Source organism: Hylobates moloch, unplaced genomic scaffold (assembly GCF_009828535.3).
Source record: "Hylobates moloch isolate HMO894 unplaced genomic scaffold, HMol_V3 SCAFFOLD_59, whole genome shotgun sequence".
NCBI lineage: Eukaryota > Metazoa > Chordata > Mammalia > Primates > Hylobatidae > Hylobates > Hylobates moloch.
The window spans coordinates 515187-541978 of NW_026652334.1; the positions used below are offsets into that span (position 1 = coordinate 515187).

Below are 26792 nucleotides of genomic sequence, written 5' to 3' on the forward strand. Positions count from 1 at the left end.
AATGCCCATCATTGGTAGACTGGATAAAGAAAATGTGGTACATATAGACCATGGAATATTACACAGCCATAAAAAAATGAGATCATGTTCTTTGTAGCAACATGGATGGAGCTAGAGACCATTGTCCTAAGCAAACTAACGCAGAACAGAAAATCAAATACCACATGGTCTCACTTATAAGTGGGAGCTGAACATTGAATACATAAGGACACAAAGAAGGGAACAACAGACACCCAGGCCTACTTGAGGGTGGAGGGTGGGAGGAGGGAGAGGATGGAAAAACTACCGATGAGTACTATGCTTATTGCCTGAGTGACAAGATAATCTGTACACCAAACTCCGGTGACATGCAATTTACCTGAAATGTAACCCCCGAACCTAAAATAAAAGTTTAAAAAGAAGGATTGATGGCTGGGCACAGTGGCTCATGCCTGTAATCCCAGCACTTTGGGAGGCCAAGATGGGTGGATTACCTGAGGTCAGGAGTTTGAGACCAGCCTGGCCAACATGGAGAAACCCTGTCTCTACTAAAAATATGAAAAAATTAGCTGGGCGTAGTGGAACACGCCTGTAATCGCAGCTACTCTGGAGGCTGAGGCAAGGAGTTACTTAAACCTGAAGGCGGAGGTTGCAGTGAGCTGAGATCACGCCACTGCACTCCTGCCTGGGTGACAGAGCAGGACTCCATCTCAAAAAAAAAAAAAAAGAATAGAAAAGAAAAAAAGAATGAAGGATTGATTCCTTCTCAAAATGACCTCTCTTCAAACCAGCTCAGGCACCGTGAGTTCTCTGAAATGAGACAAAAATCCAAAGCCTCTGCACTCCCAGGTCTTCATGGAGATGCTTCGTGCTCTTGGCAACCCTCTTCTCTCAGGGCAGATTAACCCGGGAACACGGGGGACTCACAGACAGTGGAAAATGTTGCAGACAGATAAACCACAGCATGCTGGGGCTGGCTGAGGGGAGGGCTGGAAGGGGCTCTGCATGCATGAGAATTGCAGTTCTTTATTCTTCTTAATACTTTATTCCACAGCAGCCAGAGTGCACAGACAGGAGATAGATAGATAGCTGGGAAGAGAGAGAGAGAGAGACAGAGAAGATAACGGTAAACAACAGCGGAGACACAGCCCGTATCACACCCCACCATGGCAAAGGCACCCTCTGTCGCACACCCAGCCTGCCCACTGGGCTCTGGGCTGAGGTTTTGCCAGCATCCACATCCGCAGGAAATGGGCTCTGAAGGCCAAGGGGCACAAAGATGCCTCCTCAGTAAAGAGAGTAATTTGGTCACCCTCCTCGGAAGTCACCCCCAGGATGGAGCAGCTCAGCTCCTTAGCTTCCCTCTCAAATGGATGAAGTTAAGGTCGTGCCTAACCCCCCCGCCAACACACACACACACACACACACACACACACACACACACACACAGCTAAGCAGTATCCTGGCTTGGGTCACGGATGGGTGCCCCTTGGTTCCCACCCCCCCCATGTCAGAATGAGTGATGTGCTTTCTTCTTCCACCCTCTCTCTCCTCCCTAGGAAAGAGGTTTCCAGAGCTGCTAGTTAGCCATAAAAAAAAAAAGCAAACCTTCCACCCAGGTTCAGTCTTTTACTCGAGGATTCTGTTTCCATGGCAACCAAGCCTACAAGGCCTCAGCAGTGATCTGTTCTCTGACAAGGGGAACACGGGAAAGGCTGCCCTGGAAACAGCTGAGTTAAGGCTGACTGCGCCCTGTGTGTATCAAAGGAAGGGTCTCTCCAGCTTGTGGACAAGAGACCTAATGACTCCCCCGGTGACCCTCTCCAGGGAGCAAAAGCAAACACTGTCCCAGAGCTGCCTTGCTAACATTTCTGGCTCCTTTTTCTTTCCCCTCCCACTTCCACCCTCCTCCTTCCCCTGCACACCCCTATAGGCCCCCACTCATGCCTTAAGGCTCTGCAGAGCCCTATAGATGCACCCTAGGCTAGAGATGATGACCCTTGCTACCCAAAGACAATGTTTGACAGAAAGCAATGAAACCATCTAAGATCTGTTTAAATGGATCTAGGCTGGTTCATTGGAATCAGTGGTTCTCAGCCAGAGTAATGTTGACTTCCTCCCCAGGGTACATTGGGCAATGTCTGGAGACGTTTTTGATTGTTAAGACTGGGGTTTAGGTGGGCAGGGAGAGGAATGGAGGTACTGACATCTCATGGGCAGAGCTGGGGATGCTGCTAAAGATTCTAAAATGCACAGGAAAACTTCACCAAAGAATTATCTATCTGAGCCAGGCACAGTGGCTCACACCTGTAATCTCAGTGCTTTGGGAGGCCAAGGCGGGAGGATTGCTTGAGCCCAGGAGTTCAAGACCAGCCTGGGCAACATAGAAAGACACTGTCTCTACAGATAATTTCAAAAATTAGCCAAGCATGGTGGCATGTGCCTGTGGTCCTAGCTACTTGGGTGGCTGAGGCAGGAGGATCACCTGAGCCCAAGAGGTCAAGGCTGCAGTGAGCTGTGAGCATGCCGCTGCACTGCAGCCTAGGAAACAGAGTGAGACCCTGTCTCAAATAATAAATGAATTAAATAAATAAATAGGAAAAAAAAAGAATTATCTGGCCCAAAATGTCCATAGGGCCATGGGCTCAACAGCTTATGAACTGTATTTCTATAAATAAATAAATACTCATAGGACATTGGCTATCCATCATGAAAGATGGCCTATTTGAGGAAAGGGTATTTTTTTTTAAATGAAACCTGCTTGGAGAATCTTTACAAAGATCCCACTCCACTGGGATGTGAAAGAAAGTGTTAGATTCCAGGTCCTGTCATGTGGATTAAGGTTAAATCCAAAACTGATTCAAGAGTTTTGAGGCTGGGGGTCTACAGTCTCCTCAGGATCAAGGAACTGGCTGAAACTGTGTACAAAATGTCTGTCTGTGCATCTTTGAGTGGAATGAGCTCATAACTTTCATCAGATTTTCAAAGGGGGAAGTGACTCAGAAAAGTTTGAAAACCAGCCATCTAGATCCCATTAGCTCTTCCCTGCAATCTACAACCTCTGTCTGTCTTCAATTGTAATTTCTCCTCACCCAGCACCCTGCCATGGCCCCACTTCTCCCCCAACCCTGAGTCCACAGAGCCCTCAGTCCTCCTCTCTTTGGCAGTCTCAAAGAGGAGATATCATTGCCCTAACAGACATGAATAGACGTGTGGACACCTTCCCAGCCCCAGAATCCGACCTAGGCCCTACCCAAACTATGCAGCAGAGACATACCTGGTTTACCTTGACTTCATTCGGATTGGTCACTCGGTCCAGGCCGTAGTCCAGCACATTGTCCATTCCAGGCTAAATGGAATAAAAACAACATAAGGTCATGACAGGGAGAGTCTCCAGTTTCTGGTTAACTGTGGGTCTCGGTTAATCTGCCAATTGTGAGATCGAGCTAAGAAGAGCTTTTGGCCTAGCCCACGGGAAGCTTTGAGTGGGTGTAAACCCTCCAGGTGAGCTGTTGAGCTTCATGAGGGCTGTTCTGCCTCCCAGTATCCCCAGCACCTAACATAGTGAGATGGAAGGACAGATGGAGAGAAGGATGGGTAGATAGGTGGGTGGGTGGATGGAAAAATGGACAGGTGGTTGGCATCCCCAGCACCATAGTGGGATGCATGGATGAGTGGATGGATGAATAGGTAAATGGGTGGTGGATAGATGGTGGATGGGTGGGTGAGTAAATGGATGGATGGATGGATGGATGGCCAGACAGATGAATGGCATTCCCAGCACCAGAGTTGGATGGGTGGCAGGAAGGAGGGAAGGAGAGGGGGATGGGTGGATGGATGGATGAATAAGTAAATGGGTGGTAGGTGGATGGTGGGTCGGTGAATAAACGGATGGATGGATGGGTGGATGGATGGATGGATGGACAGACAGATAAATGGCATCCCCAGCACCATAGTGAGATGGATGAATGGAGGGATGGAAGGATGGAAGGATGGATGGATGAATGTATGTATGTATGTATGGATGGATGGATGGATGGACAAACAAATGAATGGCATCCCCAGCACCACAGTGAGATGGACGGATGGAGGGATGGAATGGTGTGCGAATGGATGGAGGGAGGGAAGGAGGGATGGATGGATGGATGGATGAATGGGTGGTAGGTGGATGGTGAATGGATGGGTGAAGAGATGAATGGATGGATGGATGGACAGATGAATGGCAAACTCAGCACCACAGTGGGATGTATAGACGGAGGGATGGATGCATGGATGAATGGGTAAATTGGTGGTAGACGGATGGTGAAAGGATGGGTGAAGAGATGGATGGATGGATGGAGGGATGGATGGATGACAAACTCAGCACCATAGTGGGATGGACAGATGGAGGGATGGATGGATGAAGGGAGGGAGAGAGAGATGGATGGATTGATGGATGGATGGATGGATGGATGGATGGATGGATGGATGGATGGATGGACGGATGGTTGAATGAGTAGATGGATGGATGAGTGAGTGGGCATATGGATGGGTAACATTCAGGCTCCAAAAGAGTTCGCTGAGACTAATATATGGGCTTCCTAACTCTTCCCACAGTGCTCCTTCCCCACACTCTGTGGTTTCATCTTGGGCTTGGCAGGAAAAGAGAAGTGACAGAGCTGTGCTTTGGGAGAGTCCAGGCTTGTCAGTCACCTCTGGGTGCCACTCCTGGTTCTGCCACTTCCCAGCTGTGCAGAAGATCTTGGAAAACACTCCTTGTCTCGGCACTCGCTAACCTCTCTAAGAAACAGAGAAGAAGCCTCCTACATGGCAGGTTCTTGTGAAGATTTAACAAGATAGGGTGTGAAGCTCTCCACAGAAGGTAGCTATTGCTGAGCAAGGGGTTGTATTCATTTTAAGATTACATATGTAAAAGAATGGCCCAAAATGGGGCTGTAATCTCTGTTAGTTCCCTTTGCCAGCAGGTAACCCAACTCTCCAGAAAATCTTACTTGGTCTCTCTTAACTCCCTGACTCTTTGAGGCCAATAATTTGGGTCTTTCACTTCCCTTGATGCAGGTGTGATGCCAGGCATCCACCCATTGCTCAGCACATGTGACCAACAAGGTTGGCTACACCGAAGCAGAGAGTTGGGAAGCAACTGGGCTTTCTTGCCATCAAATTCAGCCTCATCCATGGGATCAGACTGAGTTCTACCTCAGACGTAAGACTGCCAGATAAAATGTAGGAAGTCCAGTTAATTTAAGATAAATGGCAAATAATTTCTGTCCCAATATTTTGATGCTTATTATACATTTACACTAAATATACAAAATACATTTTACATGAAAATTATTTGTTGTTTATCTGAAATTCAAATTCAACCAAATTTCCTGTATTTTATTTGCTAAATCTAGCAACCTAGCTCACTGGGCTACCATGCCGGCAAATATGTGCAGACAAGACAACACAGGGAAGAGAAAGGAAAAGGCAATAGAAAGTGGGTGGGGAGGAGGACAGGGAAAGGGAATGGCCATCCTTACCCTAGTTGTTACAAGTGGATCTTGATCAGCAAATATCTATGGGGCACTTCCTATGTGCCGGACATTGTGCTGAGCCCTGGGGAGCCCATGGTGAGTGTGCCCCGAGACCACTGCTCCCCAGCAGGTATACTGAGGCACTCCCAGTCTCAAGGGGGAGGTAGCCACTCAGCAATTAATCACACAAAGGATAAATTAGAGTTGAGACAGGTGTCTTGAAGGGATAACACCATGGGATCTAACCTCACATGGCAGGGGCTCGGCAGAGTCAGTGTCTTTGCCAAAAAGGGTTCTAGGAGTTGCCCCCTGAATCTGGTATGGAGAAATTCCCCTGCATAACTGAAGGCAGACTTCATACACACACTTTGGCACGTTCACACACTCTCACACTTACACCCACACACTCTCATACCTACATATGCACACTCACACATGCTCACATACATACATTACATACATGCCCTGACACACTGGCACACTCACACACGCATGCTCACATACATGCACACACCTACACATACTCCCACATGTACATATGCACACTCACACACACTCACATACACGCATGTCCTGACACACACACACACACACACACACATTAATATGGTTTGGTTCTGTGTTCCCACCCAAATATCATCTTGAACTGTAATCTCCATAATCCCCAGGGATTGAGGGAGAGACCTGGTGGGAGGTGATTGGGTTATGGGGGTGGTGTCCCCCATGTTGTTCTCATGATAGTGAGTTCTCATGAGATCTGATGGTTTTATAAGTGTCTGACAGTTCCTCTTTCACATACTCGCTCTCTCTCGCCTGCCACCATGTCAGACGTGCCTTTTCCCCTTCCACCATGATTGTAAGTTTCCTGAGACCTCCCCAGCCATGCAGAACTGTGAGTCAATTAAACCTCTCTCCTTTATAAATTGCCCAGTCTTGCGTATTTCTTTATAACACTATGAGAATGAATACACAAAAACATGCTCACATACATGCACACACATGCATGCTCACACATAACACATTCACACACACTCACACACATGTGCATACTGACACACACACCTGTTTACATGCATGCACAAACCTAGGCACACTCTCACACATACATATGCACACTCACACTCACATACATGGTCACTTACATGCACACATCTACACACACTCTCACACATACATATGCTCACACACATGCACACCTTGACATGCCAACACACTGACACACATACATGCTCACATACATGCACACATGTACACACACTCGCACACATACATTCGCACACTCTCTCACATACATGCACACCCAGACACACTGACATGCACTCACACTCACACACACACACACACACAGCCTGTGCTCATGATGCCCTACAACCACTGTCTGGCTGCTCTTCCACAGGCGCTCACTGCCTCGGTGACTTCAGTGTGGTCATCTGCTCAAGTCTTGAATTCGTTATCTAGTTCTTTCCTTCCAACATGCCCCAGGCTCTGATATAAATTTGGTTGCCCCAGTGCTCAACAGTGCACTGCATAACTGAGATAGACTCCTCCATGCCCTCAGCTGCCCAGACCAGACGGCCTTAGACTCTCAGACCTGCAGCCACCCACTGAGCTTCATGATTCTGCCAGACTGTCCAGTTCCAGCCCCAACCTGGCTCTCCGAGCCTTCCCTACAGAACAGCCAGGCACAGTCCTCTGGCCGCTGCTGCCTTGGCTCTTGCACCTCTGTGGGCAGCAGCCCTTAAGTCTCAGTTGTTCCCAATCAAGCTGTGGTCCTTTTCCAGTTCCCTGCCCTCAAAACTCGTGAGAGGACTGCCTTTCTGCCTCTGCTAGTTTCAGAGACTCCCGAGCTCCTTTCATTCGTCCATTTCTTCATTCATCAGGTAGTGTAAAGTCTTTGATCCACTATGATCATCACCAGAGTGCTGCTGATGCAGTTTCTGGCACATAACAGGGTGTTCAGATGAAGTTAACCAGAACTGACTGTCAGCACCCAGGAAATAAGGGCAGCTGATGCATCCTGCGGTGTGCCACCCGCAGATAAGGAGGCAGCAGGCGCTTTCCGCCCTGGTGCCTCATGCAGGAAGCCTTCAGAGACATGCAAGCTCCCCTCCTTCACCCTAAGGAACTGTGAACACCACGGTGTGACCCCGCCCCGCCAACAACATCCCTTGGGTGTAAGCCAAAGAGGCAATTTTCTCAATGCATCATCATTCAGGTCAGGAAAGGAGCTCCTGTACTCGTGACAACTGCTCGTGAGGATGCGACGTTCCCAGGAACCCACATACAGAGCAAGGCCAGCCTGGGAGCTGACGGACACTTCTCGGTGGTACTCCACCTTGTCCCCCTGCCCCTCCTTCTCTCAGCTTTACTCTCTTCCCAAAAATATCAGACTCTTCTGATGCATGGAACAGAAAACAAATACTAAGTAAAACACGAACTCGTTTTCTAAACAAAATAAGACAGGGGAAAGAAATAGAGATGAGGCCAGGTGCGGTGGCTCATGCCTGTAATCCCAGCACTTTGAAAGGCTGAGGCGGGCAGATCATGAGGTCAGGAGTTCGAGACCAGCCTGGCCAACATAGTGAACACCCATCTCTACTAAAGGTACAAAAAATTAGCCGGGCGAGGTGCTGCACGCCTGTAATTCCAGCTACTCAGCAGGCTGAGGCAGGAGAATCGCTGGAACCTGGGAGGTGAAGTTTGCAGTGAGCTGAGATAATGCCACTGCACTCCAGCCTGGGCGACAGGGCAAGGCTCCGTCTCAAAAGAAAAAAAAAAAAAAAGAAAAAAAGAAAAGAAAAGAAAAAAGAAAGAAAGAGAAAAGAAATAGAGATGAGGTGAAACAGGGAGACCATTTTACATTGCAGCATTAGGAAAGTCAGCTCCTAGAGGATCTTGGCTTGAATATCACTCTCCGTGTCCTGTGTCCCGTGTTCCCTGACCCCCAACCGGACGCAGGGCCCCTGCCTCCTACCAGCTGTCATGGTATTCTGCGTGTTACTCATTCATTGGTTTAATCATTTTAGTCTTTGTCTCTCCATCAGACTGCAGGAAACTCCTTGAGGTCAGGGGCAATATCTGTCTTGGCTCATAATCCAAATATCCCCATTGCCTAGTAAGCGCCCAGCATAGAGCAGATATTCACAAAATACATGTTAATTTTTTTTTTTTTTTTTTGGACCACAGCACATGGAGCATTCCACCCACCCTGGTTTTATAATATAACATTATATGTCAGGCCGCTGCAGTGGCTCACACCTGGAATCCTAGCACTTTGGGAGGCCAAGGCAGAGTCAGGAGTTCGAGACCAGCCTGGCCAACATGGTGAAACCCCGTCTCTACTGAAAATACAAAAATTAGCCAGGTGTGGTGGCAGGCGCCTATAATTCCAGCTACTCAGGAGGCTGATTCAGGAGAATTGCTTGAACCCAAGAGGCAGAGGTTGCAGTGAGCCAAAACCATGCCACTGCACCCCAGAGGGAGACTCTGTCTCAAAAACAAACAAAAAACAACAAACAAACAAAACACACATTATATGTCAGATCATTTTCCTAGGTCAATGAATGGCCTTTGAAAATATTATTTGAATAGCTTCACAATGTTCCATCATGTTAATATACCTCAATTTATTTTGCCATTTTCCATTGTTGGACATTTAGGCTAACCTCAACGGGAAATGGAGGGCAGACATCTCTGGCAAGTGTCTGCATATGTGGTTGAAACAAGGGTCATTTAGCTTGATATGCAGATAAGGGGTGGCTTGATTTAGCACACCCATCGCCAGGAAGCGCCTCAGACTACATCCTTGGAAGGCAGGAAGTCACAGATGGCACAGCAAAGATGCAGGGAAGGCCTCCACATGCCTATCTAAGGGAGCGCTTTCTCCCTTTGTTCATTTACAAAACTCACTGTTGTTTGCATCGTGCTCAGATCTGTACTTGGTTCCATTTGGGTAAAAAATGGGTGACGTTTTCCTTCATTACAGGATGCTGAATCACAGGTGTCCTTTGGGCTCTGGGTAGGAATTCAGGTCAGAGCCCTCAACTACCACCACCCACGTGGGGTCTTGGCCTTTGCCAGTGATGATCTCCCTGATACAGCATCTATCAGGCATTTCTTCCTGCCTTTCTAAATCAATCACCCTCTCGCTGTGCCCCTTCTGCATTTAGGTCTTACCTCTGCGAGAGTGTCACTCATCTGTGCTCCAGCAATTTGGATTTTGAGCTCCTTGAGCTGAGAGAGGGACCATGGGTGGGGCCTCCTTGCACAGAAGCAGAATATCGGGCTTTACCATCGGAAAGATGTGGCTTCCTCTCCCAGAACTGAGCAGGCTACTGAACCTCTATGAGCCTCAATTTCTCCATCTGAATAACGGGGATGGTGATATTCCCTACATCATAGCATTAGGCGTCAATGAGGTCATCTGTGCCGAGAGCTTAACACAGGTTCAGACGAGTACTCGATGACTCTTGCCTGTTATTTCACACCCAGCACCTAACCCCTTCCCTGGGACAAAGTCAAGGCTCAATGAAGGTTTCATGGATCAACGAACAGACAAATGAACAAGTGAATGAGTCGGTTCAGTAACAGCAGGCCACGTCTCACTCTACAACTGTTGGTTACAGTCTGACACAGAGTGGCCGCGACACTCCACAGTGCCAAGTGCTTTGTTTGCCTTGGCTGGCTTTTTTTCCCATTGAACTGACAGTTTGTTTGGGTCTCCTGGAGACAGTCTGGCAGTCTGTGAGCTCCCGGACTTCCTGAGCCTGTCAGTCAGATTGCTCAATTTCTAGACTGAGATGCTCTTCAAAAACACTACCTTCCACCCCCACAGGCCAACAAGAGATAGGGAGAATTTTAAGAAAATTGCAGCCGGGCGCAGTGGCTCACGCCTGTAATCCCAGCACTTTGGGAGGCCGAGGCGGGCGGATCACGAGGTCAGGAGATCGAGACCATCCTGGCTAACACAGTGAAACCCCGTCTCTACTAAAAATACAAAAAATTAGCCGGGCAAGGTGGCGGGTGCCTGTAGTCCCAGCTACGCGGGAGGCTGAGGCAGGAGAACGGTGTGAACCCCGGGGGGGCGGAGCCTGCAGTGAGCCGAGATCGTGCCACTGCACTCCAGCCTGGGTGAAAGAGCCAGACTCCGTCTCAAAAAAAAAAAAAATTGCAGAGAGTGGGGCCACTGCACTCTCCTACCTCATCTTTGACTACTGGTCTGGTTTTCACCTAGGGAGCAGCCATGAAAGAGGTTAGATGTGGGGAGCAGTTTTATGTCCTGGAAGTTCTAGGACCACTCTGAGTCCATCAAAGCCTTATGCTGAACTTGGGTCCCCAGTGCTGTCAAAGAAGGACCAGGCATGTGTGGATCCAGGCATTCGGCTTCTTAAAGCAGCACTGACCCAGGCAACGTTCTAATGACCCAGGAGGTTACCAAAGGACTGAACTGTGCCAAGACATCACATGACATTGTCACGAGAGGCAGAAGTGCACAGGGTTAAGGGCAGGGGGGAGCTCCACAGTCAGCGGTATCTGGGTTCAGACCCTCTAGCACTTACTAGCTGTGTAACTTTGGGCAAATTAGCAACATCCTTGAGCTTTCACTTGCTTATCATTAAAATGAGAATAATAATAAGCCCTTCCATACAGGGCTGCAAAGGTTCAATAAGAATGCAGAAGGCGGCCAGGCGCGGTGGCTCATGCCTGTAATCCCAGCACTTTGGGAGGCCAAGGTAGGCGGATCACGAGGTCAGGAGTTCAAGACTAGCCTGACCAACATGGTGAAACTCCATCTCTACTAAAAATGCCAAAATTAGCCAGGCATGGTGGTGCGTGCCTGTAATCCTAGCTACTCAGGAGGCTGAGGCAGTAGAATCGGTTGAACCTGGGAGGCAGAGGTTGCAGTGAGCCGAAATCATGCCATTGCACTCCAGCCTGGGTGACAGAGCAAGGCTCCATCTCAAAAAAAAAAAAAGAATGCAGAAGGCTTAGCACAGCGCCCAGCACACTGGGAGTTCTCAGTTCATGTCTACTGTGATGGTGATGGTGACAGTGACCACAATGATGATGACAATAAGGGTGGTGGAGGTGGTGGAGAAAGTGGGGGAAATAGGAGACGTGGTAGAGGTCAGGGAGATAACGGAGGTGAGGGAGTGGGAGATGGGATGACGGTCATGGTGGCAGAGATGGGCCGGGGGGAGGTGGTGGTCGTAGAGACGCATTGTCATATTTATGTGATTCTGCATCATGCTGTGAAGAGCCACTCAGCCACTAGCCTGGTGGGGGCCTGAGAGCTTACCCAGGAGAACTGAGAAGAACCCGGATGATCAGTTTTTCATTTTAATGCATAGCTAGTCTATGTCACTTTGCAAGGAATGTAGTCACATCAGCATTCCCACAGTGAGGAGTCTCTGCACATAATATAGAAGCCGTTCTTTACCTACCCTCAGGTATGGTGCCACTGGGCACCAAGGTGTCTTGCCAAATGTGGCATATCCGCCACGTCTCCTTATCCTCACCACGGAGTGCTTCTGGAACACACTCACAATGTGAGGCTCCTTCTCATACAAAGAGTTTCTACGCTACCAACCAGGAGGGGTGCTTGTCTCCAGGACCCTGTGCTCTGTCACCCAGCCCCCAGAGACCTGCGTCAGGCATCTGTAAACTGGTTTCCCTAGAGGAGAAACCCTGAAGCAAAGAAAAAATCAAACAAGCTGCTTGGGATCAACCTCAGCACCTTAACCTCAACAATAAAGCATCCAAACCCATGCCCCTACAGGGTGGAACACCTTAGGAGAATCTGTTTTGAGTATATAAAGAATACAAGCAAAACAGCCAAAATCGGATGGGCTTGAAGTTCAAAAATCCATAAACCCTGACACCAGGCCTCACTCAGTTCTCTTTCCGGTTCTGAGAATTTCTGATACCTGGCAGGCAAGGAAGCTAAAGGAAGAGGAGGAAGAACATTTCTTTCTAACTTTTCGTTTTCCAGAATCTCATTCACATCTCCTACCTCCCATGACCCATAGGCAGCACAGGGGGCTGAGACAGGAGGAAACTGGGGCAGCAGAGTTAATCCCAGTATGTAGCAGTCAGAGCCCACTTCTGTGTGCTGGGGAATGAGGCTACCATTTCCCAGTGATGAGCTGGGGCAAGTTACACCAGCTCTGTACAGTTTGTCTCTCTGGGCCACTGAAGTCCCAAAGCCAGAGATTCAGTGTACTCCAAGCAAAGAGAAGCTCAACACAGACGTATTCCCTCTACTTCTCACTTCTCAGCTGCTGGGAACTGGATCTAGGAGAGGAAAAAGTGAGGGAGCTAGAGACACTGAGGAGAACTTTGGCCTTGCAGTTTCCATTCTCACGGGACTCTATTTTTCTGCATCGGAGCCTCCACTGGGGCCTACGTTCTAATTTTTTCTCCTTATATTCCTTTCCCAAGGTATGATATCCTAGAAAAAAAAAAAAGTCCCAGCCCTCATAAAAGACAAATTCATTCAGGTCCCTCCCTACCTAACACCAACAGATGGGCCATGAGCAGACCCCATCCAGAACAGAGGCACTTGGATGCTAACCCGACACTGAGCAGCTCCTCCTGCTGATCCAATTCTCACCCTAGAGAAAGAGGAGTTGGCAACAGGCATGGAGAGCACAGGATGGAGGTGGGAGGCACAGGAAGAGACAGATGACACCAGCAGGAGGATACTCACAGGGCATCGGTGCACCAGCCAGTATGCCTTCTCCTGGCAGTCCAGGGCATATCTGTCTGCTTTGTTCCTCTCCTTTCCAGCCCTGGAAAGCCAAAAGCCACGTGTAAGGCCAGGAAGACTTTGTGTCTTTTGATTAGTGATGCCCCCCATTCCTGATGACCCAGACCCTTCTCTCAACCTGCCCAAGTAATTCGCATATACCGTAATAGTAATGAACACAGCAAGCACTGACATCACACTTAAGTATTAGCACCCTTCTAACCACTCTGACACCTATTAACTTTTTTAATCCCACTTTATCCTCCCAGTGGCCTTTTCTCACTTCAAAGTTCAGGGCACTGAAACAAAGAGGGGGTGAATGCCCCACCAGCCCACCAGGTCACACTGCCAGCAATTGGCAGAAGTGGCACTTGCACTTGGGAGTCTGGCCAGGGTCTAACTCCCCCGGGCAGCACAGTGCTGCACTGAGATCACACTGCCGCCACTAGCCCTAAATCAAACCAACTCCACCAACTTCAGCACTGGAGAGCAGCGCGCATGGGTGACCTTCCGGGTCGACATTTGACCTCCTGGCTTCTTAACTTTTCCCTGTTTGGGCAAACAACATAGTCAACGTCTGGACAGGCAGGCAACCACCTGTGGGATGGTGACAAGGAAGATGCTGGCCTGGGGAGTCCTCTCTCCTCCGTGCCTGTGACTTCTACTCTGGCACTGCAAAGAGTTCATGCCATGTCGGGGCTTTTTCTGAGCACACCTTATTGCTGTAAAAGGCTATTTATGGCCCAGCGCAGTGGCTCATGCCTGTAATCACAGCACTTTGGGAGGCTGAGGCAGGCAGATCACTTGAGGTCAGGAGTTTGAGACCAGCCTGACCAACATGGTGAAACCCTGTCTCTACTAAAAATATAAAAATGTCTCGGGCATGGTGGCACACACGTGTAATCCCAGCTACTTAGGAGGCTGAGGCAGTAGAATCGTGTGAACCTGGGAGGCAGAGGCTGCAGTGAGCCGAGATCGCACCACTGCACTCCAGCCTGGGCAACAAGAGCAAAACTCTGTCTCAAAAAAAAAAAAAAAAAAGGCTGTTTATTTTCCTTTTTATCTCTCAGTCTCTCTCCCTTTCCCACTCTGGATGGGAGATGATGCAGGGCCTTCTTCCTCCAGCGGCAAAGTAACACTAATGATCCTGCCGTGGGCCCCCTTCTGTACCATTTCCACGGCGACCCGCGCTCACACTTGTTAATGCTTGTTTTCCCAGGCAATGTGGGATGACGCACACGCCCTCTGCGAGACAGAGTCGGCGGATTCATCTCCCCGTTAACGTACTGTGAAAAACATCATAACACTCGGGAGCCAGATGGGTGAACAGCGCCATTCCATTTGGGCGTTCCGTCAGCCTCCTCTGGAAATTAAATATAAACACTGTTTTCAAACTTCCCCCTGACAGCCTAACTGGATTTTCTACCAGGTTAACTAGCCCCTGATCTCAGGAGCACGGGCCACAACTGGACTGAGGCATTGCGGAGTTTCCACAATGCTGGAGAGGCTTGCAAATAGAGTCACTCTCTGATTTACCCCACAGGTCCTTCCCAGCTTTGCTCTTCTGCTTTTCTGTGACAGATGTTATTAGAGGAGAGTCGTGATAAATGGAATGCAAGAGAGTTAGTAACCTAGGAATTACTTTAGTTTGTGATTTTTTCAGCAACAGCATTTGCTTGATTATTCATTCATTCGTTCGTTCATTCATGTACTCATTGATCTTCCAGTATATTCCAAGCACTGGGAGTCTACTGGTGAACCAAACGTAGTCCCTGCCCTTGAGTAGCTTTTGAGTGAAACATCACATACACAGTCAAAGAATCAATACAGAATTGCAAGTTGCATTATTTGCCATAAGGAAACATTCAGGGTACCACCACGTAGCATCAGGGATGGCCTCTGTGGTGATTTTTAAATATGTCTACAATTCTTTGACACTCTTTCCATTGACAGATGTGGGTCTATGTCTCCTCTCCTTGAAGCCAGATGGGATTTTGTGATGGTTTCTACCAACATGGGACGTCAGGCATGGCACTGTAATTTCTGAGGCTGGGCCATAAAAGGTGGGACAGCTGTCACCCTCCTTACTGGAATATGTGGTCTTGAAGTCCCCAAACACCTGTAAGCAATCTAACAACCCTCCCTAATGCCGCCATGCTGTGAGGAAGCTCAAGCTAGACCACAAACAGAGGCTACAAGAAGAGAGCAGGAAATGCCAGCCAGCCCCCAGATGCTCCAGGCCCCTAGCCCCAGCCATCTGACAGCAACCACTCAAGAAACTCTGAGTCAGAACTGATCAGCCAAGACCTTCCCAAATCCCTAACCTATAGAAATCAGGACACATAATAAAATAATTGTTGTTGTTCTGAGCCACTAAATTTAGGATGATCTGAATGCAGTAACAGCTCATCAGAAAAGCCTCTTTGAGGAAGTGACATTGGAAGTGAATGTTCTCCTTCATAGCTAGAGAAGATGGAGTGAGGTGATCTTATCTGTGTTTCAAACATGGGGGCAAATTGGGAGCAGAGAGGCCAGTTGGGAGGATATTGCCATGGCTCAGGTGACAGTGAGTTTGGTTCAACAAGGGTAGGGGCAGTAGAGGTACTGATATGGGTGATACTGGAGGAAGAGGTTTGGAGAGTGAGGGAAAGACATATTCGAATATGGACAAGGTAAGTTTGAGGTTTGGCAGCAACGTGAGATCTTGAGTAGGTGGCTGGGTGCTGAGTGTGGAACTTGAAAGATGGGACTCAGCATAACAAAATGACTACTTCATGGGCCAACCTACGTGGTCAACCTCGTTTTGTGCTGAGACCCTAAATCTGAAATCAGAGGCAGCCTTTAAGCCATAAAATGAGTGGGAAAAAGCCATCTCAAATGGAGCAAGCCTTTTAGGAATCGCTCATTCCAAGGCACCTGGAAGAATAAAAGAAGGGAATGTCCCAGGATCTGGGCAGCACAGAGCTTTATCCCAGCTGAGGCCAAGGCCTTGGTGTTGGACCTGCAGGGATCACTGAGAACAGCTCCAAGCTTCAAGAGCACCCAGAGCGCCCAGGAAAGCGGATGTCAGGGTTCATAGTCCTGTGGGTTGCTGGGATAGTCCTGCTCAGAGCAGACAGGAGGAGGAAGGGATGGAGGGGCTGAGAGAGAAGGGCACATCTTACCCATCTCTGTGTCCCTGGAGACCAGCCCAGTGCTGGAACCCATCAGAAACTCAAAACTGGTACAACAATTGAATTAAGTAATATCAGCCCAAGATCTACCATTATCTCACCCAGTGACTTCAGCTAAGTCATTTTCACCTGCCTAAGCCTCAGTCTCCCCATGTGTAGAAATGAAGGGTGACAATAATTACTACAGTATTTCCCCACACCCACATAAAGTGAGACGGTACCCAAAACCTCACCAAATGAAGCCTTATGAACAAATGTAAGTGATTAAAGATAACCCATGTCCTTTCACCTCAAATGTGCCCAGGTGGAAACACGTTTGTGGCTAACGAGTGGTGGCAGCTCTCTCACTGATGTTCTGCCTGATTCTAAACCCTAACAACATATTTTCCCCCCTGGAGGGCAATAAAGCTGTTCCGCCATAAGAATCTATTTTTCCCGGACCAGCTCTCCTGTAAACAGTGTTCATCACTACTCCAATACCTAGGCTGCTGGGTAAGAATCAGGTCTTCCCCATGCAGCCCGGCTGAGCACCAGCAAGTCTAGACCTTCCTGGATCCGGGACTGTCACAGTGAGTGAGGCTGGACCGGGGGAATCGTCGGTTTTGGTAATCACTGGTGAGGGTCACCAGATGTTCCCAGCTGTCCCTCTTCTCAGGCACCTGGTAGGATTCTATGTCCCCACCCACCAACCTTTGACGTTGACCTGCTTTGCCTAGTGACTCATGAGCAGGATGACAGGGCTGCTCTGATACACACAGGAAATCCCTGTCCCTGCTAAGCAATGCACAAAGCCCAGATGGTGCTGCTGCTTCTGCATATGGGTGCTGGAGGTGGGGGAAGCATGTCAGGGCCCCAGCTGCCCCACGGTGGATGAGGAGCAGCAGCAAGAAATGGACCTTGTGGTTTCCAGCCCCTGAGAGTTGGGGGCTGTTTGTTATGATAGCCTAACCTTGTCCTGACAACACCGTCTCCCTGCCACTCACTGTCCCCAGTATCTGCATCCGGCCCTCGTTAAGGCAGAGCCCTGGAGGGGACTTCCAGTTCCAGTTCTGATATGGCAACAGGCAAATGCAAGTGAGCGAGGCGTGGTTCTAACATGAGAATCTGATCACTGTGTATCCCTTCCCTGCTTAAACATGATTCTATGGCTCCCTGTGGCCCACAGCACAAAGCCGTCTCACGATCCGCTCTTGCTAACATCTCTAGTTCACATCTTGCTAACTTCTGCCAGTTCCACACTTTGCACTCTCAGATGCAGCTGCAAGGAACTGCTTGCAGTGGGCACACTCCTGCCACCAGCCTCTGATTCTGCCTGCTGAGAGCCCCTTCCTCTCACCACACCTCTCCTCTTCCTCCACAACTGCCATCCTTCATCTGGACCCCTCCTATGCATTCCCCAGGTTCAATGCCATTTCTACGACTCCTTCTGAAAACCCCAGCCAGGTGGCCCTCATCCCACAGCAGCACCATAGCCTATTCTTTCATCTGCCTGACCTATGAGACTGTGTCTTTTTATTCCCCCTGCGCAGCCCAGTGTTAGGCACATAAATGCTCAAAAACAAGTTTATTTTAATAAAAGGAAAGAGTCCAGGCGCAGTGGTTCACGCCTGTAATCCCAGCACTTTGGGAGACTAAGGCAGGCCGATCACGAGGTCGGGAGTTCGAGACCAGCCTGGCCAACATGGTGAAACCCCATCTCTACTAAAAATACAAATAATAATAATAATAATAAATTAATAAAAATTAGCCAGGCATGGTGCTGGGCGCCTGTAATCTCAGCTACTTGGGAGGCAAGGCAGGAGAATCGCTTGAACCCAGGAGGCAGAGGTTGCAGTGAGCCAAGATCACACCACTGCACTCCAGGCTGGGTGACAGAGCAAGACTCTGTCTCAAAAAAAAAAAAATAAAAATGAAAAATAAAATAAATAAAAAGAAACAAAGAAGGAAGAGAGGGAGGAAAGACACCGAGAGGACAAGCGCGGTCTCTTTTCACTCACCTGTACTGCTCTTTGGCCTGCATAATGACAAAGTCCCACTTATAGTTCATTTTTTGGTTCAAGAAATTGTAATTTTCCTAGAGAAGAAAAACAAAATGAGAACAGTAAGCCCCAAGACATATGCCATGTGCTGCAGGGCAACAAACTCTAAGTCAACAAGGGCACAGCCCTGGCTCATGGCAACCATGGACCCAGCCCGATGGTGTCTGAGCTGGTTTTACCATGGTGTTCACTCAAGGAGCAGCTGAATTCTCAAAACACTTTCACAAGAAGCCTCACTTTTATTGGTTTTCTTTGCTTTTGTAAAAATAAATGTATCCCGGCCAGGCGTGGTGGCTCACGCCTGTAATCCCAGCACTTTGGGAGGCCAAGGCAGGCAGATCACAAGTTCAGGAGATCGAGACCATCCTGGCTAAAATGGTGAAACCCGTCTCTACTAAAAAAAATACAAAAAATTAGCCAGGCGTGGTGGCGGGCACCTGTAGTCCCAGCAACTTGGGAGGCTGAGGCAGGAGAATGGCGTGAACCCGGGAGGCAGAGCTTGCAGTGAGCCAAGATTGTGTTACTGCACTCCAGCCTGGGTGGCAGAGTGAGACTCCGTGTCAAATAAATAAATAAATAAATAATTGTATCCAAAATCTGATTAGGAAGAGAGCATCTGAGATTAAAAATAATTTGAAAATCAATTTTTTTTTTTTTTCTGAGACGGGATCTCACTCTGTTGCCCAGGCTGGAATGCAGTGGCACAATCATAGCTCACTGCAGCCTCAAACTCCTGGCCTCAAGCCATTCTCCTGCCTCAGTAGCTAGGACTACCTGTGCATGCCACCACATCTGGCTAATTTTTTAATCTTTTGTAGAGATAGGGTATCATTATGTTGCCAGGCTGGTCTTGAACTCCTGGCCTCGAGTGATCCTCCCATCTTGGCCTCCCAAAATGCTGGGCTTATAGGTGTGAGCCACCACACCCAACCTGGAAACTCACTATTCAACAACAGAGCATCACAAATTCAAAAATAAACCCTAAGATAAACCGGCCTTTCTGAAAACATGTTTGTAAGAATAAAAACACATGGCCCAGCGTGGTGGCTCACGCCTGTAATCCCAGCACTTCGGGAGGCTGAGGTGGGTGGAACACTTGAGCCCAGGAGTTTGAGACTAGCCTGGGCCCCCTCTCTCTACAAAAAATACAAAAATTAGCTGGGTATGGTGGCGTGCCCCTGTAGTCCCAGCTGCTTGGGAGGCTGAGGCTTGAGCCCAGGAGACAGAAGTTCCAGTGTGCCGAGACTGCACCACTACACAACAGCCTGGGTGATGGAGCAAGATGTTGTCTCTAAATAAATAAATAAATAAATATAAAAACACAGCAAGATTTTAACCCTCTTCCCAGAAATTTTAGCCTTTTGAGGGCTAGCGTGTCTTCTTTGGGAAATTGGACTCGCCCAGCCTAAAACAAAAGTCTATACAGTCCTATTGTTTTCCCATCACAAATTGAAGTTCGGGCCAGCCACAATGGCTCACACCTGTAATCCCAGCACTTTGAGAGGCCGAGGCAGGCAGATCACTTGAGGTCAGAAGTTTGAGACTAGCCTGGCCAACATAGTGAAACCTCATCTCTATTAAAAATACAAAAATTAGCCAGGCGTGGTGACACACGCCTGTAATCCCAGCTACTCAGGAGGCTAAGGCAGGAGAATCGCTGGAACCTGGGAGGTGGAGGTTGCAGTGAGCTGAGATCGTGCCGCTGTACTTCAGCCTGGGCAACAGAGCAAGACCTTGTCTCAAAAAAAAAAAAAAAAAAAAATTCAAGTTCAAATCTGTTAACCAAGGTTTGTCCAAGAGTACATATTAATTATGTCACATTGTTGTGGGATGGCAAAAGGAAGCGAGTAGCCACCGTATGCCCAGTAGCCACTGAGGCAAGGGCTTAAATTACAGCAAGAGAAACTGAAGTTAGACATGGGAAAGAATTTACTTCAGCTAGTGCTTCTAATTAATAAATGGATGGCTAGCTGGCTGGATGGATGGATCATGAGGGCGCATATGAATGTAGTGATGTGGGAATGAGGAAAGTACAGCTGAAAACTATCTTCCACTCAATTATAATAACCTCTACTTAAAAGCACCTCCATACCTTTTCATATTCTTCCAAAATCCCTTTCTTCTTGATATTTCGCTTGGCCAGATAGATGGCTGGAAAAGAAAGCAATGACATTTTCCATCATCATCATCTTTCAAAACCCCATCTGCAGCCTCCCTAAGCCTGAGGCTGCTGTGCTCAGAGTGGGGGAAAGAACGCTCAGCACACCCAGTCCCTTGCCCCTGGGGACACGCCCGGTGCAGATGTGGACTGACAGAAAGGTCATGATGACAGCAAGACAAATGTTACCAAAATGCAGCAAGTAAATAAGCAGCATGTTAAGCACTACCAAAGACATAGTTGGGGCTGAAGTATTTACCGTAATCGGTATCTTCAGCTGGCCACTGCTGGGTGGGCCAGAAATACGGTGTCTGCAAAAGAAACCAGGGAAACCACGCTTTAAAACTGGATTGTGACTCAATGGACCCCAACCCTGTGACTAAAGAAATCGAACCACCTTAGCCCCCTCTGCCATTTCTGAAGTCCTGATCTGTGAAACTATGAACCCGACCTTTTCAAATGAGATCAACCCCATATGAACAGCCAAGGTCAAGGTCAAGACTCACCTGAAATCGGTAGAGGCTGCTGTCAGGCTTGAGAATGAGATTCTTGGGGTCTTGCAGGGGGTAAATGTAGCCATACCTGACAATAAAGTTGCCCAAGTTCTGCGCCTCTGGGGAAAGCAGTTCAGACATGGATGTTAAGAGCAGGGCTGAGACAGGAGCTCATTGCCGGCCCCCAGGGCACCCCAAACTCCAGGACAGGTGCCCCTTCCTAACAGCACTGTATCTCATGAGCAGTGAGGACACTGGTTCCTGAACTTGGCTGTGGACAAGCATCAGCTGGGTTGCAAGCTAAAAGGAGGACCTCCCGGGTCTTCTCCCCAGGAATGACAACTCAGTAAGTCTAGATGGGAACTAGGAAATCTGGATGTTAACAGAAACCACACGTGGTCTGCTGCAGTGGGTGATGGTTAAGGAAGGCCTAGAGAAGCCTCTATAGGCCCTTTGGGTCTGGGAAAGGTCACAGGACTGGGAAGAAAATGTCTCTGTTGGACCAACAGACACTTTGTCACTCAAAGAATGAGCAAGGAGCATCAGGTTTATTGCCAACTTCTATCCCAAGCTCACCTGTGCCTGCATCCCAGGTCCAGACCCTTCCTTTCCTTCCCACTTCACTTTAATTCCCACCCTGCTCCGGTTTATTTGGAAGCACAGCTTTGTTTATCAATTATGTCAATTAAAGGACAGACTTCCTTGGTTCTTTCTCCAAAGCATCAATGAAAGCAGATATCTTTCCATCCCCTGGAGGAGATTCCATCCCTCCATTCCTGCAGGACCCCAAGGACTCAACCAATCTCCCCATCCCATAGCTCAGCCTCCAAGGTGTGGGAAGACTTCCTCCTCAGCTCTCCCTCTACAGGTCTCGCTCCCTTCATCAAAGACCAAGTCCTAAAGTTGTATGCCTCATTGTACCAACAGCCTATTTTCTAGTGTGAAATCTACTCTCCAGTTTCTTTCTGCTCCAATCCATCTTCTAAATTGCTGCCTTTCACTCGTGTCCGTGTGAAGAGACCACCAAATAGGCTTTGTGTGAGCAACAAGGCTGTTTATTTCACCTGGGTGCAGGCGGGCTAAGTCCGAAAAGAGAGTCAGCGAAGGGAGATAGCGGTAGGGCCGTTTTATAAGATTTGGGTAGGTAAAGGAAAAAGGGGGGTTGTTCTCTGGCGGGCAGGAGTGGGGGGTCACAAGGTGCTCAGTGGGGGAGCTTTTTGAGCCAGGATGAGCCAGGAGAAGGAATTTCACAAGGTAATGCCATCAGTTAAGGCAAGGACCGGCCATTTTCACTTCTTTTGTGGTGGAATGTCATCAGTTAAGGCAGGAACAGGCCATTTAAATATCACTTCTTTTGTGATTCTTCAGTTCATTTCAGGCCATCTGGATGTATACGTGCAGGTCACAGGGGATATGATGGCTTAGCTTGGGCTCAGAGGCCTGACACTGCCAGGCACCCTAGCTGAAATATGATTATCATGCACATTGCCATGCTCAAAAATGGCCTGTTGCTTCCTATTGCCTATCTCCCAGATCTTCAGGTGCTCTTCCACCCCTCTGCCACCCTCCATAGCCATCTGGAGCCATGACTCTCAATCTCCCTTGTCACTCCTCCGCTTTCTGCTCATTCCATTTCTACACTCTTGCTCTTGCTAGTGTCCCCTTATAGAAAGACTCTCAGAGCTCCTTTTCACCAATTCACAAGCATCACTTCTTTCAAGACCAGCTATACACAGCACCCGCTCCAGGACTTTCTTGACTGAGTCCTCCCCACTTATCCCTGTTATTTATGCTCTAAATATTTCGTACAAAATAACTCTTTTGTCCCCAAATTATCCTGCCTTTGCTTTTGATTCTGGTAGTTTTACACACGAAGGTCATGTCTGTCCAATTAAAATGTAAATTTCTCAGAAACACAGGCTAAGTCTCTATTTCGTTTCTCCCGTGGTGCTGTACACACAGCTGTTCTGGATAACTGAGTGCCAGATGAGCCCTCACCCAGACTGGAGATCCAAAGCCGCTGGACGATCCATTGCAGAACATCACTTCCTGCAAAACAGAGATGTTTGCGGTTATTGTCATAGCTCCTGACACATCCCCACTCCTCCACGCTGTTGCCTGACTGGTCTCCTTCCTGTTCAGCTGTGATTTCATTCCTCTTCGCTCAGAACCTTTGGAAACCCCCACCTCATCATGCCCAGTCCCAGCTCTGCTGCCTGTAATTCAAGGCTATCCATGATCTGACTCCAGCAGATGTGCAACTTGACACCGCACGCCCACCCCCCAGCCCACACATACATACACACACACTTCATCTTTACATCTCTTGTTGTATTGATCTTTTACCTGACAATAACTTGTACATGGACTGTTATTCACTAACTGGATAGTAAATAGGCTAAGTCTAAACACACACAAACACACACACACACACAGACACACAAAACAGACCCGAGGCAAGCTGTTTGCAGGGCTCTGGACCAAGCTAGGACTCATGGGAGTAAAACAGAGCCAGGGATGAGAGGAGGACAGGCTGAGGGCTGGGGCTGGCTCTCCGACTCCCCAAGTTCCCAGGCAGAACTCCGAGGAGTCAGAAAATTCTAAAATTGAACTTGAACCTGGCCTTCCATGACACCGTGAAGGTACTTTTGTCAGGGTAGGAGGATGGGACCTATCCTAGTTGATTTATAACTTTAGATGATGGAATGAAGCCTCCACGTGTACTCTCGCCCCAGGCCCTGCAAATCTTAGGGGATGGCTTGGGAACAACACACACAAAAAAATGAAAGACTGGCAGGAAAAACAACAGGAGATGCAGGCTTGGAGGCCAGGAGAGAACGTGCACCCGTGCACCTGTCCCACCCACCCACTCCCCTCAAGGATTCAGATTTATCTAAGGGTCAAGGCAAGCCAAGTTCCACCAACAAGCCCAGAGCTGCAGTATGACCCCACAGAAGCTCTGAGCCCCTTCTCTCAGCCTGGGCCCTCTCACCTCACAAGCAGAAGGTACACCTTGTAGGCACAAGGTAATAGCATCTCAGAAGATAGACAAGGTGCCCTGGAACAAAGCACTCCATCACAGATGCCATCGTGCAGACGCCAATGGTCACACTTTCCGGCAATCTTAGCCTGCTTTCCAAAGGCCAAGCTGGAAACCTGTCTGCATGGGAACAGGCCCACATAACACACCAAAGAAGAGGGCCAGGATTGAGACTCCACTGCCTGTGTTCTTACGTCTGGATTATTTCCAATGATACTTCCCTCCTCGGAGGTGGTGCAGGGACATTTCTTCTTATAACCCACATACACACTCTCCGGGCATAATTGCCTGCCTACGACCATGGCTGGGTGTAGACAACCTGTAATTCTTCCCTTCATGCCCACACCCTAGAACACAAATGTCCAGCCATGATCTCTGTCAGTGTCCACATGCACACCTTCGTGGCTTTCCATGGTTCTCCCTCTGTTGCTCTTAGCATCATTCACTCCTGGTTGTCTGTTCAAAGGCAAAATCCTTCATCTAAACCCCTACTTAAAATCCTAGGACTGGGTGTTTAGACTTTCCACACCAAGTCTCTCTCTTTAAATGCTACACAGTGGTGCACAGGCAGAGAGACAGACCCAGGCAGACATCAGACAGATTAGCTCTCTCCACCGAGAAGCCGAGGGCTTTCTCATCCACTTGACTGCCTCCCGAAATAGATCAAATGAGATTATGGTGCCACCAGCATCTGCACCACGCGGTCTGTGCTGACAGCATGGCAGGCTGCTCAGGCTCCTGCATCAGCCACCTTTGTCCCGAGGAAGCCCTGGGACACCTGCCATCCAAGAAGTTAAATAATTTGTTTTTATCGGTGCTGATGTTGCAGGACCAGGGCTTCTCCCTGTGTTGTTTCTACAGCAGCTGGAATTCACCTGTGCAGGAGGAACAAGGAAAAACATGGCAGGATGGGCGACCTCACCCAAATCCAGGAACCAAGTGTGCCCCGTGTGCAAGGAAGGAAAGCAGCTGGTGCACACTGACAGTGGATAAGAATAGGGACTCTGGGCTGGGCGTGGTGGCTCATGCCTGTAATCCCAGCACTTTGGGAGGCCGAGGCGGGTGGATCACTTGAGGTCAGGAGTTCGAGATCAGCCTGACCAACATAGTGAAACCTCATCTCTACTAAAAATACAAAAATTAGTTGGATGTGGTGGTGGGTGCCTGTAATCCTAGCTACTCCGGAGCTGAGGCATGAGAATTGCTTGAACCCAGGAGGCAGAAGCTGCAATGAGCCAAGATAGTGCCACTGCACTCCAGCCTGAGCAACAGAGCAAGACCCTGTCTCAACAAAAAAAAAAAAGTAAAAATAAAAAAAATACATATGGACTCTGGAGTCACATTGCTGGGCTGAAATTCAAGCTCACTCATGAAATGAGCTTAAGGACATGAAGGCAAGTTGATGAAACTCTTTGGTCTCCATAGCCCCGTGTGCAAAAAGTGGGCAGTCATATCTACCCTGAACTTTATTGTGAGTGTTAACAGACAACGCATGGGAAAGCACTAGCTACCACCACTATCCAGCACCTGCTGCATACTCGGCACCTGCACACCACTCTCTCACTTCCTTCCTGCACTCGTTCCCTTAGGGAGGGATTGCTATTCTTGCATTAAAAATGAGAAAACTGGCCATCTGTGGAGTCTCAAGCTGGTAATCCCAGCACTTTGGAAAACCAAGGCAGAAGGATCACTTGAGCCCAGGAGGTCAAGGCTGCAGTGATTCATAATTGCATTACTGCACTCTAGCCTGGGAGACAGCATGAGACCCTGTCTCAAAACAAACAAAGAAAACAAAACAAATGAACAAACAAAAACAATGGAGAAAGTAAACTGAGACCAGGGCTACAGCTAGAAAAGACACCTGAAGGATTTAATCCTGCACTCTCCACACAATGACAGACAAGAAGTGACTCATGCATTCAATAAACTTTAACTAACCATCTGTTACAAACACAGCTCTGCTAAGCATTGGGGTTACCCAGATGAGCAAGACAAGATACTTTCCCTTGAAGGGCCCCAGTCCAGTAGAGAATTCAGGCCAAAATTAATGACAATCAAAGGCAGGGAGGGGGACGGGGTCAGGGATGCCTTCAGGAAGAATTGCCCCAGCTGCATCTGAGGTGATGGAGGACACAAAGGCACCCTGAAAAGTCTGCCCCCTGTTTCCACTCTTTGGGTGCCCAGAGCTACTCTGGTTCTTGGCCTTTCCAAAGTCTGGCTCGTCAGTGTTTCCTTTTCCTCCATGAGCTGTTCTACAGCCTTTCAATTAATTCCCCTTTTGCTCCAACAAAAGAGTGGGTCTTCTGTTGCTTGCATGCAAGGAAACCTGAGTGACACATTGCTGGTGGGGGCATCGTTTCTTCTAAGCACTCAGAAAGGGAAAGAGGAAGCTGTGAGCCAGCTTGTCTCTGCAAAGACTAGGGCACCTTGAGTGAAAAATAGTCAGGTCAGGGGTGGCATAGAGAGGGAGGCTTCACGTTGAGCACAGCAGTGGCAAGGCCTCGGGCTTGGGCTATGAGAAGCTGTCTGCTTCTGCAGACAATACGCCTAAGTATGAAACATTGTCTTTACTGCAAAATCAAGATCAGAAAACAGGTAACCAAAACGCTCTCTTAATATTGGCGTCCAGCCCCTCTTGCCAATATC

At 48.5% G+C, this 26792-nt stretch overlaps 1 protein-coding gene across 3 annotated transcripts in view; it reads right to left on the bottom strand.

The window, feature by feature from the left end:
• The window catches only part of LOC116463762 (regulator of G-protein signaling 9), a 90179-nt gene that overhangs the window by 46003 nt on the left and 17384 nt on the right, over positions 1-26792 (bottom strand). For 2 of the 3 annotated variants that reach the window (XM_032147016.2, XM_032147017.2), the window contains exons 3-9: positions 23105-23155; positions 21119-21225; positions 20872-20923; positions 20547-20605; positions 18413-18489; positions 13204-13285; positions 3266-3328 (exon numbers count right to left, since the gene is read on the bottom strand). In XM_032147016.2, coding sequence (XP_032002907.1) covers positions 3266-3328; positions 13204-13285; positions 18413-18489; positions 20547-20605; positions 20872-20923; positions 21119-21225; positions 23105-23155 — 491 coding nt within the window. Of the gene's footprint in view, positions 1-3256; positions 3329-13203; positions 13286-18412; positions 18490-20546; positions 20606-20871; positions 20924-21118; positions 21226-23104; positions 23156-26792 lie in introns of all 3 variants that reach the window. The other variant, XM_032147015.2, reaches the window with a different exon arrangement.